The 14,648-nt window shown below is 36.5% G+C and overlaps 1 protein-coding gene across 1 annotated transcript in view; it reads right to left on the bottom strand.

The window, feature by feature from the left end:
- Positions 1–14,648, bottom strand: part of MTA3 (metastasis associated 1 family member 3) — a 203,163-nt gene that overhangs the window by 87,033 nt on the left and 101,482 nt on the right. The window contains exons 5-7 of the mRNA XM_036748813.1: positions 14,546–14,609; positions 11,877–11,994; positions 3,969–4,071 (exon numbers count right to left, since the gene is read on the bottom strand). Of these exons, the coding sequence (XP_036604708.1) occupies positions 3,969–4,071; positions 11,877–11,994; positions 14,546–14,609 (285 nt within the window). The remainder of the gene's footprint in view (positions 1–3,968; positions 4,072–11,876; positions 11,995–14,545; positions 14,610–14,648) is intronic.

Genomic DNA, 14,648 nt, shown 5'->3' on the forward strand with positions numbered 1-14,648 from the left:
TTCATGTTTCTAATTTATAGCAATTTTAATCATTTTTCCATATGGTTGTTGATAGACTACCTTTCTTCTTTAGAAAAGTGTTTGTTTATATCCACCGATCATTTATCTACTAAGGAATTGGTCTTACTCTGACATATTTGTATTAACTACCTATACACTTTGGATATTAAACCTTTATCAGAGAAATTGGTTGTTTTGTCAATTACATGTTTCCCTTCTAATTCTGATTTTATCAACTACTTGTGTAAAACTCTTCAATTTTATGTAATCAAAATTGTGCATTTTTCCTGTGATGTAATCTATTTGAATTGAGTCAAGAAATCTTCCTTTATCCATAGCTCTGAGAGGTATCTCCTTCCTATTTCTCTACTTGGTTTATGATAAGACCTTTAACAGTTTTTCTAAAATAGTGAGTCCTTACTCCAGTAAACAAAATCCTTGAGTTTAATCAAACACTATGTTCTGCTTCTGGGTCTTCTTTACCAAATCCGTTCCACTAATAAACTTTCCTGTTTCACCAAATCAGTTTGATGAATATAGCTTTGCAGTATAACCTAAGATCTGGTACTGCGAGGGCTTTTCTCTTTTTTTTTTCCATAATATTCCTCAAGTGTCCCTCCAGATAAATTTAGTTAATATTCTGTCTAGCTCTATAAAGGAAACTTTAATAATTTGATTAGTATTGGAAATGAATGAGTAAATTAACAAGCAGCATTGTTATATTTATTATAGTGGCATAAACCAACCATTAGCAATTCATATCTAATTATTTATTTAAACCTTTATTTCCGTAAAAAGTATTTTGCAGGTGTATTGATGTAATTCCTGTCTATACCTTGACAAATAGCTTTCTAGAGGTTTTATACATTTTGTCTTTTGAAAAGAATTTTTTTCCTTTCCTAATATATTCTGTTGGTAACATACAGAAAATCTGAGTTTATTTTATGTCCTTTTTTTCTCCTGTAGTTTAACATCAGTCTTTAATTCTGAGATACAGCACATTAACAAGCCATATACGCTTGACCTCACGTCTGCATCAGTAACCTTAAAATTAAATCTATAGGCTTGAGCACAAAACCCATTTCCAGGGAAGAGGTAAAGTTGTTGTATAATTCAATCCAAATGCACTAAGAATACAGCTGAAGGAATAGAATAAAAAAGAATTTGTTAAAGACGCTTCACAAACTGAGCCTTTTTTGAAAAGAAATGTTTTTCCCCAACAGCTGACACACGCTATTTCTACCTTCATAGCTACATCTCATGTCCTTCATCTTCTCACTATTCACAGCCTGCACACCCTAATTCTGGCCCTATCACCTTTTGCCAAGACTACTGCAATGGCCTATTTGATCTTCCTTCATCAGTTCTCTCCCTGTTCCTATACATCCTCCACACAGCTGCAAAAAGAATTTTCCTCAAGCAAAAGTCTGGCTATGTCACACCCCTACTCTATGAACTCAAGTCCTTTCCTCCTGCTCCAAAAATTAAGTATAAATTCCGATTTGGTTTTCAAAGCCCTTTACATCCTGGTCCCACCTATTTTTCCAAACTCATAATATATTACTGCTCTTCATGTACTTTGTGGTTTGGCCAAATTGGTCTTGCTTTTCTTCAGGCACTGTATTCCATCCCTGTCTCCCCACCTTTGTACTGATGATGTTCTGGGCCTGGAATAATCTACTTCCTTACATCAGTCTGATATAAGTTTCTCTTCCTTGAAGACTCAGGTCAAATACCACTCTATATAAAGCCTTCATGGCTCAGAACTCATCATTTTAGCATTTATATAATACTCTAAGATTTGCAAAGTACTTCTCAAATATCTCATTTGATCCGCACAGCAACCCTGTAAGGCAGGTGTCATTATTATCCCCATTTTGTGGATGGGAAAACTAAGGCAAACAGAGGTTAAGTGACTTGCCCTGGGTTCCATAGTAAACATCCATGGCCAGATTAGAAGGTCAGGGCTCCCTGACGTTAGGTCCAGTAATCTATCCACTATCTACCACCACCTAGCTGCCTCAACTCCTAGTCCTCTCAAGCAGCTCCCATGTACTCTTCCTAAACCCTTGCTTGTTTTCTTAGCATGACTGAAGGGCAGACGGACATTTCCTATTTATGCCCAATTTCCTTAGCATTGTGTTCTTCACAAATAAAATAACTTAATTGAGAAGCATTACTTGTCTATTATACCACCTACTCTATCTTTTTTTTATTCACATAGGGAAGTCAAGATCCTCAACTCAAGATAAAGATAACCCTTAAAAGATGGAACAGCTTCCTGCCATAGTATAAAGAGCACTAGCTCTGAAGTAAGGGAATCTGAGTCCAAATCTCAGATCACATACCACTTGTCTGACATTGACGACGACATCATCATCGTTATTCCTGGAAGCTATGTCTCTTTTAGTACTGTCCAAGATTTTAACTGCCACATCACAGTGCTATCTCATACATGTTTCATATACCACCAAAACTCACCTATTTTTTTTTTCAGATAAACAACTGTGTAATCACACCTCCTCCATTTTTTTCCATTTTTAGAATCCAAAAGTAAGGCTTTACACGTCACTACTGAATTTCAGGGGGAGCTAGGTGGCACAGTAGATACAGCTCCAGGCCTGGAGTCAGGAAAATCTGAGTTCAAATCCAGCCTCAGATACTTACTAGCTGTGTGACCCTGAGTAAGTCACTTAACCCTATTTGTCTCAGGCCCTCATCTGTAAAATGAGCTGGAAAAGGAAATGGCAAACCACTTTGTTATCTTTGCTAAGAAAACTCCACAAAGGGTCATGAAGAGTCAGAAATAAATGAACAACAACTGAATTTCACCTTATTAGATTCAGTCCAATATTCTTGATTGTACAGATCTTGATCCTTGATACTGTCATCTAGGGTGTTAGCTATCCCTCTGAGTTCCGTGTGTGTGTGTGTGTGTGTGTGTGTGTGTGTGTACATACTATCTACTATCTATGTCTTTATCCAAGTCATGGATAAAAATATAAAATAATACAGGCAAACATGTATACCTGGGACAATCCACTGGGATCTCTTCCCACACAGACACCGTACTATCACAATGACACTCTGATCTGGCCATTTGTAAAATTTCTGAACCTACCTAATCATATTATAATCTGGTCTACGTATCTCAATCTTCTCCACAATAACGATTATATATGATTATAGATATGATTGTACATGTGATTATAAATGCTTTGCTAAAAATCTCGGTAAACTATATTTATAGCATTTTTCTTGTTTACTAGTTTAGTAGCCCTTTTCAAAAAAGGAAATAAAGTTAGTCGAGTATCATTTGCTCTTGATAAAGCAACATTGATCCCTTGCAATCATTACTTGCCTTACTAGATGTTCGTCAACCACTTCTTTTAATGATTCATTCTAGAATTATCTCAGTAAGTGAAGCCCAGATTACTGCCCTAGAATTGGCAAGAACTGTTCACTTCCCCTTTTTAAACATCAATACCACATTTGCCTTTATCCAATCTTACGGCACCTCTTCCTTTCCAACATCTTCCAAATATCACTCACAGGGGCCCAGCCAGCACATCCGCCAGCTACTCAATACCCAGAATGTAACTCACCTTACCCAAGTGACTTGACTTCAAAAAGAGTAGCCAGATGTTCTTTTATTTTTTTCCAGTATTAACTCCCTGTCAGTATTTTTTGTTTTGTTATTTCTGGAGAAATGTCATTTTCTTTAGCAAAGAAAACAGAAGCAAACTAAGAATAAAACAGTACTGACTTCTCTCTGTTGTCAGATACCACTTTTCTACCATCTGACATACCCTTTCCTCTTCCTTCTACTGAGGGAGAAGAGAAAGTGAGAGAGAGTCAAGACAGACAGAGACAGCAGAAGAAAGTAAATTTTAAAACTAACTTCTGCTAACTAAAAAACATGGAGCACTTGAGTAGTTTTTCAAAAAGAATTTATTCTTTGAGCTTACCGTGCTACAACTAAAAATTGGTCAATCTGTCGATCGGTAAGAGGGCTGTTTGGGTCCCAAACTTTAACCTCCAGCTTTGATTGTTCTCTGCCATCTGCTTCTCCTGTACAAAGGTAAAGGGTATGCAGAACTCTGATTATTTGCAAGACATTATCCTTGAATATTAAAAAAAAGACATGCTCTCTAAAAAATTTTCTAGAATAGTATTACCAGAGTACTAAATTTTACATGATAATTTTCAGTTTTTCTATCATATTAATTTAGTTCTTCTTGATACATTGTTGAAGAGTTTTAATTTGTGAATACATTTATTAATCATATATTGCATGTAAATGTAATTACACATTATATATAAGCAAATATATATAACATATGCTCTTTCCACTTGAAGCTACTTTAATCTCTTAAAATAAATGTTCCTTGCCCTATTTTTATCTGAATCCAAAGGAAAAGTAGTGAGTGTGCTCACACCACTAGATTCATGACAGTAACAGGACACAGGAAGTGGTCAAAAGGAGACCTGAGGAAGAATAATAAATACAGTATTTATTAAGCACCTACTGGGCAGAATACCAGACACTGGAGATAAAAATACAGAAGTGAGAGTCCTTGTGTTCAGAGAGTTGCCATTCTACCAGGTGACACAACATATTCACAGATAAGTAAACACAACTCCTTGGGATATTAATTCAATTCTATACTATCACTTAATCTGGAATCCCTTGTCACACTGATTTATCACTGACCACTCCTTATCAAACTCAAACCCTGGATTATTCCCATCATCTGATGTTTGCCCTCCCATTTATGTGCTAAAGTAAAAATGAACTGAAGGAAATCATGAAACTGCGATGACTGGTCTGCTACAAATTTATGTAATCCAACCTCAACGAGGCCATCACTACAGCAAAGCAATCATTCTGATCCTCTCCAATTGATGCACTCCCCTCCCACACTACACAGTGACTAATTCAAACCATCCAAATTGTCCAACTAAGCATAGATGTCCCCCAAATCTCTTAAGCCCTCTTCTCTGTTCCCTGTATACTATCTTACTGGGTGATCTCATCAGTTCCCATGGATTCAATTATCTTTAGGCTGATGATTCCCAGATCTATTCATCCAACTTTTAGTCTTTTTCCTGAGCTCTAACCCCACATTACCAGTTGTCTATGTTAGAAATTTCAGACTGGAGATCTCAAACTCAACATGTCTAAAACACTACTCCACTTCATGGTCTTGTCCTCAAACCTTCTCCCCAACTTCCCTACAAGTTAAAGATCATCACCACCCTTCTAGTTACCCAGGCTCACAGTCTCAATGTCATCCTCAACTTCTTGCTCAACCCCCACTATTTCAAGAAGTTGACAAATCTTATTTCTTTCTTAGAAACATTTCTCACTTGAGTTCCCTTTCCTCCACTTATAACCACCATATTCGGATCCTAAGAGCTTTCCTCTGGATTGCAACATTCTTCCAGTTGGAGCCCCTGCCTCAATCCTCTCTCTAGTCCAATCCTTCCTTCACATGGATGCCAGTGATCTTTCTAAAGGACAGGTCTGACCATATCATCTTCCTACTCAACAGACTTCGACAGCTCCCTATCATCTTGAGGATCAAATATAAACTCTCTAGCTTGTAAAGCTGTTCACAACCTGTCCCTTTCCTATTACTCTCTCCACAGACTGTGCAATCCATCTAAATTGCCCAATGTTCCTCACAAACCTGGATACACCTCCCACCTTTACGCCTTTGCACAAAGTGCCCACCAGGGTTGGAATGCTTTCCCTCCTAACTTCTGTCTCATAAAAACCCTGTCCTCTCTTTAAGACTCAGTTGAATACCACCCCCAATCCAGCATGAGGTCTTTTGAGCCATCCAAAGTCTTTAGTGCCTTCTCCTCTAAGGCACTTACTTAGTTTTATACTATACTTAGTATTTATCATATAGGTACCAATATAAAAGTCTCCTCTATTAGAATTTAAGTTTCTTAAGAGCAGGGACTCTTTTTTGCTTTTCCTTTTTCTTTGTATTCCTCAGAGCTTAGCACAGGGCCTGGCAAATAATAAGTAAGTATTTAATAAACTGCTTGTTGACTGTTAAGTCCCTTGACTTGAGAGAGAAACATCAAAGTGAAGATCAACTATATTCTCTCTAATGGGAACTTTAAATAACTTCACAGGAGACAATGAAAATATTATGAATTTCAGATGAAAATATATCTAGCCATACCTTTAAATCATGAAATATTTGCATGAGTCAGGTTTGAAGTATTATCCTTTAAAATATAAGTAACATGATTACATATATACATATATATGTACACAGATTTTATACTAAGTTATCAGTAATTTATCACAGGAATTCATCATTTATCTTACAGATGGTATTATAGATTATTAACTTCTTAAAACCAGGGGGTGGGGCACACTTTAATTCAATGGGTTGGCATGCACCTAAGTTCAGTGTCAACTTAAAGTAGGTTGAAGGAACACTGGTACACAGCCTTTGGTTAAAGAGTGAGAGAAAAAACCAAGAAGACTAAAGGGAAAGTTTTAAAAATCTTTAATTTATTCACTAAATTTTTCCCTTAAGCTTTGGCTCCAGTTGTTCACCAGCTGTAATGTCCTGTCTTGAGACCTCCCAAAATTCTATCCATCCTTCAAAATTCATTCATTCATGGTTTCTTCAAAATAATTATGTGCATATTATCCCTCACCCCCACCGCACTATGAAATCTATTACAAGATTATACTTTTCTTGTTTACTACATTTCCTTAAAGAATATTTAGAATTTTATAATTGGAAGGAGGCAAACCATCACTCACCCCAAATTTCCCTGCCTGCCCCCACACTAGCCACATAGTAGGACTAGGAGAAAGAGCAGCTGGCAGGCCAGACCAAACCCAGGCACAGGCTTGGCTCAGGGCCCGCTGCAACACCCTTCAGAGCCTATGAGCTTCATTATTCATTTGCCATCCACTATCAACCCTATGGCTACTCACATTTCTTTCCCTATCCCTCCAGTAATCAATCACCAGCCACTTAAATGAAAACTATCGCAGCCCTCTTCCATCTCTCATCTCCATCCTCTCAACCCTATCTGGCCCTTTTCCCACTCCAACCCTATCCACACCTTCAACAGTGCCTTCTGAAATTCCCTTTCAATAATAAACAAATCCCACTTCATGATGGACCTCTCTTAGACTCATTCCATCAAGTAGCCTTCATTAAGACCTAGCTCCCTCCACACAAAATCACATTTCCCCTGTTATCATTTCCAGCACTGGATGTGTCTTCTCTTATGCCTTTGCTCCCCAACATGTTGGTCCTGAAGGGGTGTCAGACTATTCCCTGCTCCTCACATTCACTTCCAGACTGTTCCTTTTCCTCTACCATTCATCAGCTACTTCCCCGCTCAATCAAAAGTTTCCATCCAATCCAAATTATGATGGCTATGGTATACCAAACCACAGGTCACTGTCTCAACAAGCTGACCATCTTCCTCTCCTCACCAATTCCTGCTCTTATACTAGAGGATTTTAATATCCACACAGATGGTCCGTGATACCTCCCTATACATCAGTTTCCTTAAATCCCATGACCTATTAATTCAATCCACCTCAGCCACTAATAAGGATAGTTTCAAACTAGATCTCACAATAACTCATAAGGGTTCTACTTCCCTAATTAGAAACTCTTGACTTTCTCCTATCTGATCATAATCTCCTAGCATTCCACCTCTCTCAATGGCTCACCCTTCCTAAATAGACTCTTTGGACTAACCCAGACCCTCTCCCTACCTCCCACTCCCCACCCAGAACTCCATTACTCTTACTTAGTCTTCATTTTTCAGTCTCTCTACTCTCAACCAAATAATTAACCATTTCAACTCTACAGTCTTCCATTCTTGAATCCCTTACTCCATCTCATTTATCATCTCTCACCTCTTGCTAATTCTCAAGCTTGGATTACTCCTACCATCTATCTCCTCACTCCGACTGGTTCCTGATCAGTTCTTACTCACTAGGTGCTGAAGGAAGTCTCATAATCAGGCTAACTGGGCACATTACAAATTGATGTTATCCAAATTCAATTTGGCCCTAACTACAGCAAGATGGTCCTTTTATTTCTACCTAATTGATTCCCTATCTCGTTCCTCACAGAAGTTATTCCAAACCTTCTCTTCCCTTCCAATCCCCTACCCCAATGCATCCCACCCCTTGCTGTTTGCCTTATGTTTTCTGGCATTTGATATTACTGATCACTCTCTCCTCCTGGAAACTCTTTCTAAACTGGACTTTCATGACACTGATCTCTGCTGGCCCTCCTTCCTATCTGACCATTCCTCAGTCTCCTTTTCTGGTTCATCATCCATATTATACCTCACAATTACTAGTGTTCCCTAGACCTCTATCCTAGTCCTTCTACTTTTCTCTCTCAACATTTTCTCTCTTTCTTACTTCATTACCTTGGTTTTAATTATCATTTCTATACTGATGACTCTGAGATGACTCCAGTCTATCTTCTGAGCTTCAAATATTCATCACTGGTTGTCTACTCAACATTTTGAACTGGGTGGCTGGACTCATCTCAAACTCAACATGTCCAAAAACTGAATTCATTGCCTTTCCCAAAAAAATTCCTAACTCTTCCAAAATTTCTTATTTCTGTATAAGGAAGGATCCAACATCCTTCCAGTCTTCAGAGTTCATAATATTGGCAATGTTATGACCTCCTTATTCTCCCTCCATACATACACATTCGAATCAGTTGCTAAATTTTGCTATTTCTACCTTTACAACATCTCTTTCCTTCAAGCCCTTACCTCTACTCACAAAGCTACCATCTTATTTCGGGACTTCATTACTTCTCACTAAATTATTGTTAACTGCCAACTAATTGGATCTCCCTGCCTCAAATTTCTCATCACTCCAGTTATATCCTAGACACTGCTATTACCAATGATCTTTTAATTGTCAAATATAATGACCTGCTTTTAATCTTCATCCTTCTTGACATATCAGTAGCATTGGAAATTGTCGAGTTGTACACAGTAAGAGCAATATTGTAACAATGATCAACTGCGAAAGACTTAGCTATTCTGATGAAAACAATAATGATCCAATACAACTCTGAAGGTTTCATGATAAAAAATGCTCTCCTTCTCCAGAGAAAGAACTGATGAACTCTGAGTGCGAACTGAAGCATAATATTTTTTTAATTCTTTGTTTTTCTTGCCGTTTTGGGGGTAACATGGCTAATATGCATTTTGCATGATTTCCCACGTATAATTAATATCATATTGCTTGTCTTCTCAAAGAGTGGGGGAAAGGCTGAAGGGAGAGGGAAATTTGGAACTCTTAAAGATGAAATGTTTAGAATAATTAAATAAATAATGGGAAGAGTTTGTATTCTATCTATAGTACTGGAAATTGTTGCTCATTCTCTCCTACCAGATATTCTCTCTACTTTGTACATTTTTGTGACAATGCTTGCTACTGTTCTCCTACCCAGAAGAAGCTAGATGGTGCAACAGATACACCTAAACAGATGAACCTAAGTTCAAATATTGTCTCAGACATTTAATAGCTTGTAAACCTAGACAAATCACTAACCTTCTCTCTTTCTCAGTTTCTTCAAATATAAAATGAGGATAATAATAGTACCTACCTCCCACAACCATTGTGAGGATCAAATTAAATAATATTTGTTAAAATGCTTAGCACAGTTCCTGGTATGCATTCAATAAATGTTTGTTCTCTTTCATCCAGGCCATGCTCACCAACTTTGGGCATCCCTCAAAGCTCTGACCTAGGTCCTCGTATTTTCTTCATCCTTTCTCATTTGGTGATCCCATTACTTCCCTTTGGTTCAATTACACACACACACACACAAACACACACACACACACACACACACACACACAGTCCTAGTCTCTCCAATAATTGCTAGTCCAGTATCACTGAACACTTTTTGGGCATCTCAAACTGGATTCCAATAAGCATTTCAAACTGAGTGGGTTCAAATTAAAACTCAGTACTTTTCCCCCAAAACTCCCTATTTCCTAACTTTTCTGTTATTGTTGAAGACACCACCATTTTCTCAGTACCCAAGCACCCAGTAACCACAACAACTCCTGTATAGATCTCCTTTCCTCTATTCACACAGACATCACACCATTTTAGCCCTACTTGCTCTCAAGGATCTTATATGAGGCAACATGTACAGGTAAGTACAGAGAATATATATTTACTTCTGTATCTATTCTAGATCGATATATCTACAAATGTATGTGTATCTATATCCATATATCTACATCTACCTAGATAGAGATACATCTCTCTATATATACATTTGTGTATGTGTGTGCATGTATATATGTATATATACACCCCCATACCTATATCTATATCTAGATACTAATATCAAAATATCTTGAAACCTATAAATACCTATATCTAGATACAGATAGAGGTATACAGAATCTCTATGCTTACTTATACATCTTTCCTCATATAAAATCCTCAAGATCAGGTAAGGTTTTATGTTTCTCTTTGTATAACTAGGGACTAATCCAGTGCCTGGCTTAATAACTTCTTTTTAAATAACTGATTATGTGAGTACATTATATGAGCTGATAAGGACCTGACAGGTCATTACTCTGTATTTATATCTATACACACACACGTGTGTGCATATATATTCATATATACACGTATGCAGTGTCTGCCAAGTGTTTATACATGTGCACCTTTATACATGTACACATACACATGCATATACAAATATATTGCATTGCATTCAAATATGTATATGTTTATGTGTGTGTGTATATCTAACATACATATATTTTAACATAAGGTATTATGTGTGCATGTACATAAATATGTATATGTGTGTACATATATATGTATGCATACACACACACACACACAGACACACACACACAAAAGATAATTTTGAGGAGGAGACAGCACTAGTACCTTGGAGGGAAATTATGCAAGATCACACATAAGAGGCAGTTTTTGAGCTGAGATTTGAAGGAAGCCAGGAATTCTAAGAGTTTGTTAGCCAAAAAAGATTTTTTTCTCAGATTCCTTTATATGCTGGTTTCACACACAGTCAAAATAACCTATACTGGTGAATTTTTGAGCCTCTCATCACCTGTGAAGTTCAGAATACACTGGGTGTGTGTGTGTATGTGTGTGTGTGTGCACGCGCACGCATGTGTTTATATCCTCCTTTTAGAATGATAAATTATTTAGCCTCATAGCCTAATTTCCCACCCAGATATTTTGGATTTTCAATTGTGTAGTAAACTTTCTATATCTTGTCTAAATTCCCTCAGTGGAGGGAGAGGGTGAAAAATCAATGTATGGCAGAAAACAAATGGATTCAGTAAGTAAAAAAAATCTTGGAAAATGGTATAATCAAATTATTTTGAAGTTATCACATGTCCCAAATATGGAGTCTCAGGCAGTATTAATAATGGAATAAGTATAATTATAACTAAAGAACATTAATACAATACTACCAAATTCCTATCTGGAGTTCTGCACAAACAAGTCTCAAAAACTGAAGGAGCTAGTACGCTTCAAGACAATATCATGACAAGATAATATTTAAGGTCTAAATCATATTTTTTAAATAATACTTTTCAAACGGGAAAAAATTCACAACATATTTCAACTCTTAAACAACGGTGTCAAAATAATATAATCCACTTACTTTATAATAAAATTTTGGCATTCTGCAAGATTACTAAAAAGTACAAATGCTCCTAATTTTTATACATTACTCAAATACTTGGATCTTCACTCTCCAGTGATATTACAAGACTCCTTTAATGTGCAATGGCAAATAAAGGGTTTTTGAAAATTATATAGAAAATAATTTAAAACATACCTTCTGTGAGCATGTCTGGTATATCTGCTTGATATCTAGGTCCTACTCTGATTTCCCCTTTGTCTGCTAAAAGTGTTTTCAATGAAGGATCATAAACCAAAGAATAGAAAAAGGTATCCTGAAAAAAAATTGCATATATGTCAATCAAGCAAGCAAACAATAAACATTTCTTAAGAGCACTTTATGTGCTAAGCACTAGGGATACAAAAAAGGCAAAAGATAGTCCTTGCCCTCAAGGAGCTTACAATCTAATGTGACAGACAAGATGGAAATAAACATATGCAAAACAAACCATACACAGAATAGGAAATAATTAAAAGAGGGAAAGAACTGGAATTAAGAAGAGTTAGGGAAGGCTTCCTGTGGAAGGTGGGGCTTTTGCTGTTACTTAAAGGAAGCCACGGAAGTCAGCAGATGGAATGACAGAGTGAGACTGTTCCAGGCATGGGGAAACAGCCAGCTGTATATATACATATGTAAATAAACATAATTCTTCAAATGTTCTTATATGTGACAACAAAAATGTAAAATCTTGAGAGTAACACTCAACATAGTGAATGAAAGGATAAATCCTTAGCAATAGACTATGTTTATCATCATCATAGTATTGCTAAGGACAGGTGAAAAAATGAAAAGTCACATAATTCAAGCAAAATACAAACCAGTAGTGATAAGTTCTATTAGGTATGTATTTGAGGCGTTGATGTAATCAAAACCAAAAGTGTCATTAGTATACTGAAACTGAATCTCACAATAGCAAATTGAGAATATAAAAGATATGAAAACCTAGATTCATATAAATAATGTGCTTTCCAATTCTTTTTAGCTTTAAAATTCTATTATTTTGTGAATCATGGGAGGAAAATACTTTTCTTCAAATAATGTTACGTTAAAGCTATTCTGAGTATTTGGGAGTTCATTTTTAAAATGTTTCAGAAGCCAGAGAAAACCTCAAAAATGAGAAGAATTTTGACCCTTGAAGACAAAAAACAAAATCAAAGCAGAGGAAATTGCCCAGTGATTGAGCAGAGTTGTCTTTTCTATTTCCTAGGTATATACTTTCTGGGCTGAAGCAAAGCGTGCCCAGGGTGGACATCCCTATTTTCCTCTTTGTCCTCTCTTAGTTATTCATCCATGCTGTCTATGCCATCTAAATCTTTGGTGTTTCAGGCCTTCAATATTGGTGATGTTGTGTCTGTTTCCCACTTGAACCCAATGGCTTGTATCCTTTCAATTTACATGAATGACTGAACTGACTACCATGAACCTATGAAATGATGTGGGATAGGAAAATTGTGGGGCAGGCCGACACAAACACACACAATTTCTGCAGAGTTTCATGGGGACCTATCATATCCAGGGTGGATGTAGTTATTAAATAGGGAGCCAACATATAGATTGTATGTTTAAAGATCATTGCAACAACAAAAAGGCACTGACCATGGAAGCTAACAGCTCAGTAATCAAGTGTATTTGAAACTAGAGATAGCATTTTGAACTGGCATTCCATAAAACTTGAGATTCTGTTATATTATGAAGTAAAATCTGTGATTTTTAAAAAGTAGGAGGTTTCTACAGAGGAACTTCTTCTAGTAATGTACAAATGAGCACATTCCTTTAACGTCAACCTCAGACTTGCCAAGGGCACTGAGAAGTTAAGTGATTTGTCCAGGGTCACACAACCAATATGTGAGCAAGGTGAGATTGAACCCAGGTCTTCCTCACTCTAAGATCAGTCCTCTCTCCATTATGCTATGCTGTATTTTTTTTTAACATAGTAAAACAAATGAGTTTAAATTTTTGTGTCAGATAAACAGTTCAAAAAAGCAGGCTCCTAGCACTGGGATCCAGGAAATGAATTTGGCTCTTAGTGAATAACTTTCACTACCAATGCAAAACAGTTCCTTCTAAGCAACTTAAGAATATTAAAAATGGTCTTGGACACTGAGAAGTTAACTGACTTGTCCCAGGGTCACCCTGTTGGTTATGCAGCAGAGATAAGACATGAATTCAGGTCTTCTAAGGCAGAGACTCAAGGCCAGCTCATTATGCTCTATGCCATGCAATCTCTCTCCTCTTCACTCTTTAACATGAAAATTTAACAAATATATACATCTCTATACTATTATAATATAATCTCCAAGCTTACAGGTAGAAAACCTATACTGAAATTGAACACTTTCTCTGTTATCTCTACTTTGATGAGCAAATGTTATTCTCAGAGCAATTTCATCATCATATTAAACATCAGCATTTCAAATATCATGAAACCTGTGAGGCAAATAAAAAAGCAAAGTAAAAGTAATTTTTAAATCAAGTGACTAAAGAGATCTGCCATTTCATTAAGCTATAATGGTTATAAAAGGCAGTTTCCATGGTTATCATTATGTATACAGATACTAATTTACTAAATATATTTTCTTCAGCTGTACTATAAGAGACCAGTTATTCATAATCTAATGTGTTCAATTTACCAACAAATGGTTACTCCTCTAGAATCATTATTTCCAACAAGGGCTGAAAAAAAGAGGACTGATTCTAGTTGATACAATGTGAATGCTGAATCAAGGTTATAGTGTCATTTTGATAACAGAAGTTGATAAACATTTTAATTTTTACAAAGATATACTCTAAAGGGAAGAGGAGCAAATTAAAGTTACATTCATTACCTCTTTATCAAGATATGACAAAACTGATTCTGTCTCATTCAGAAGCGCAACACTACATTTTCCCCTGTACAAAGAGAAAAAAGGAATATTTAAGTAGACTATC

Source organism: Trichosurus vulpecula, chromosome 3, assembly GCF_011100635.1.
Source record: "Trichosurus vulpecula isolate mTriVul1 chromosome 3, mTriVul1.pri, whole genome shotgun sequence".
NCBI lineage: Eukaryota > Metazoa > Chordata > Mammalia > Diprotodontia > Phalangeridae > Trichosurus > Trichosurus vulpecula.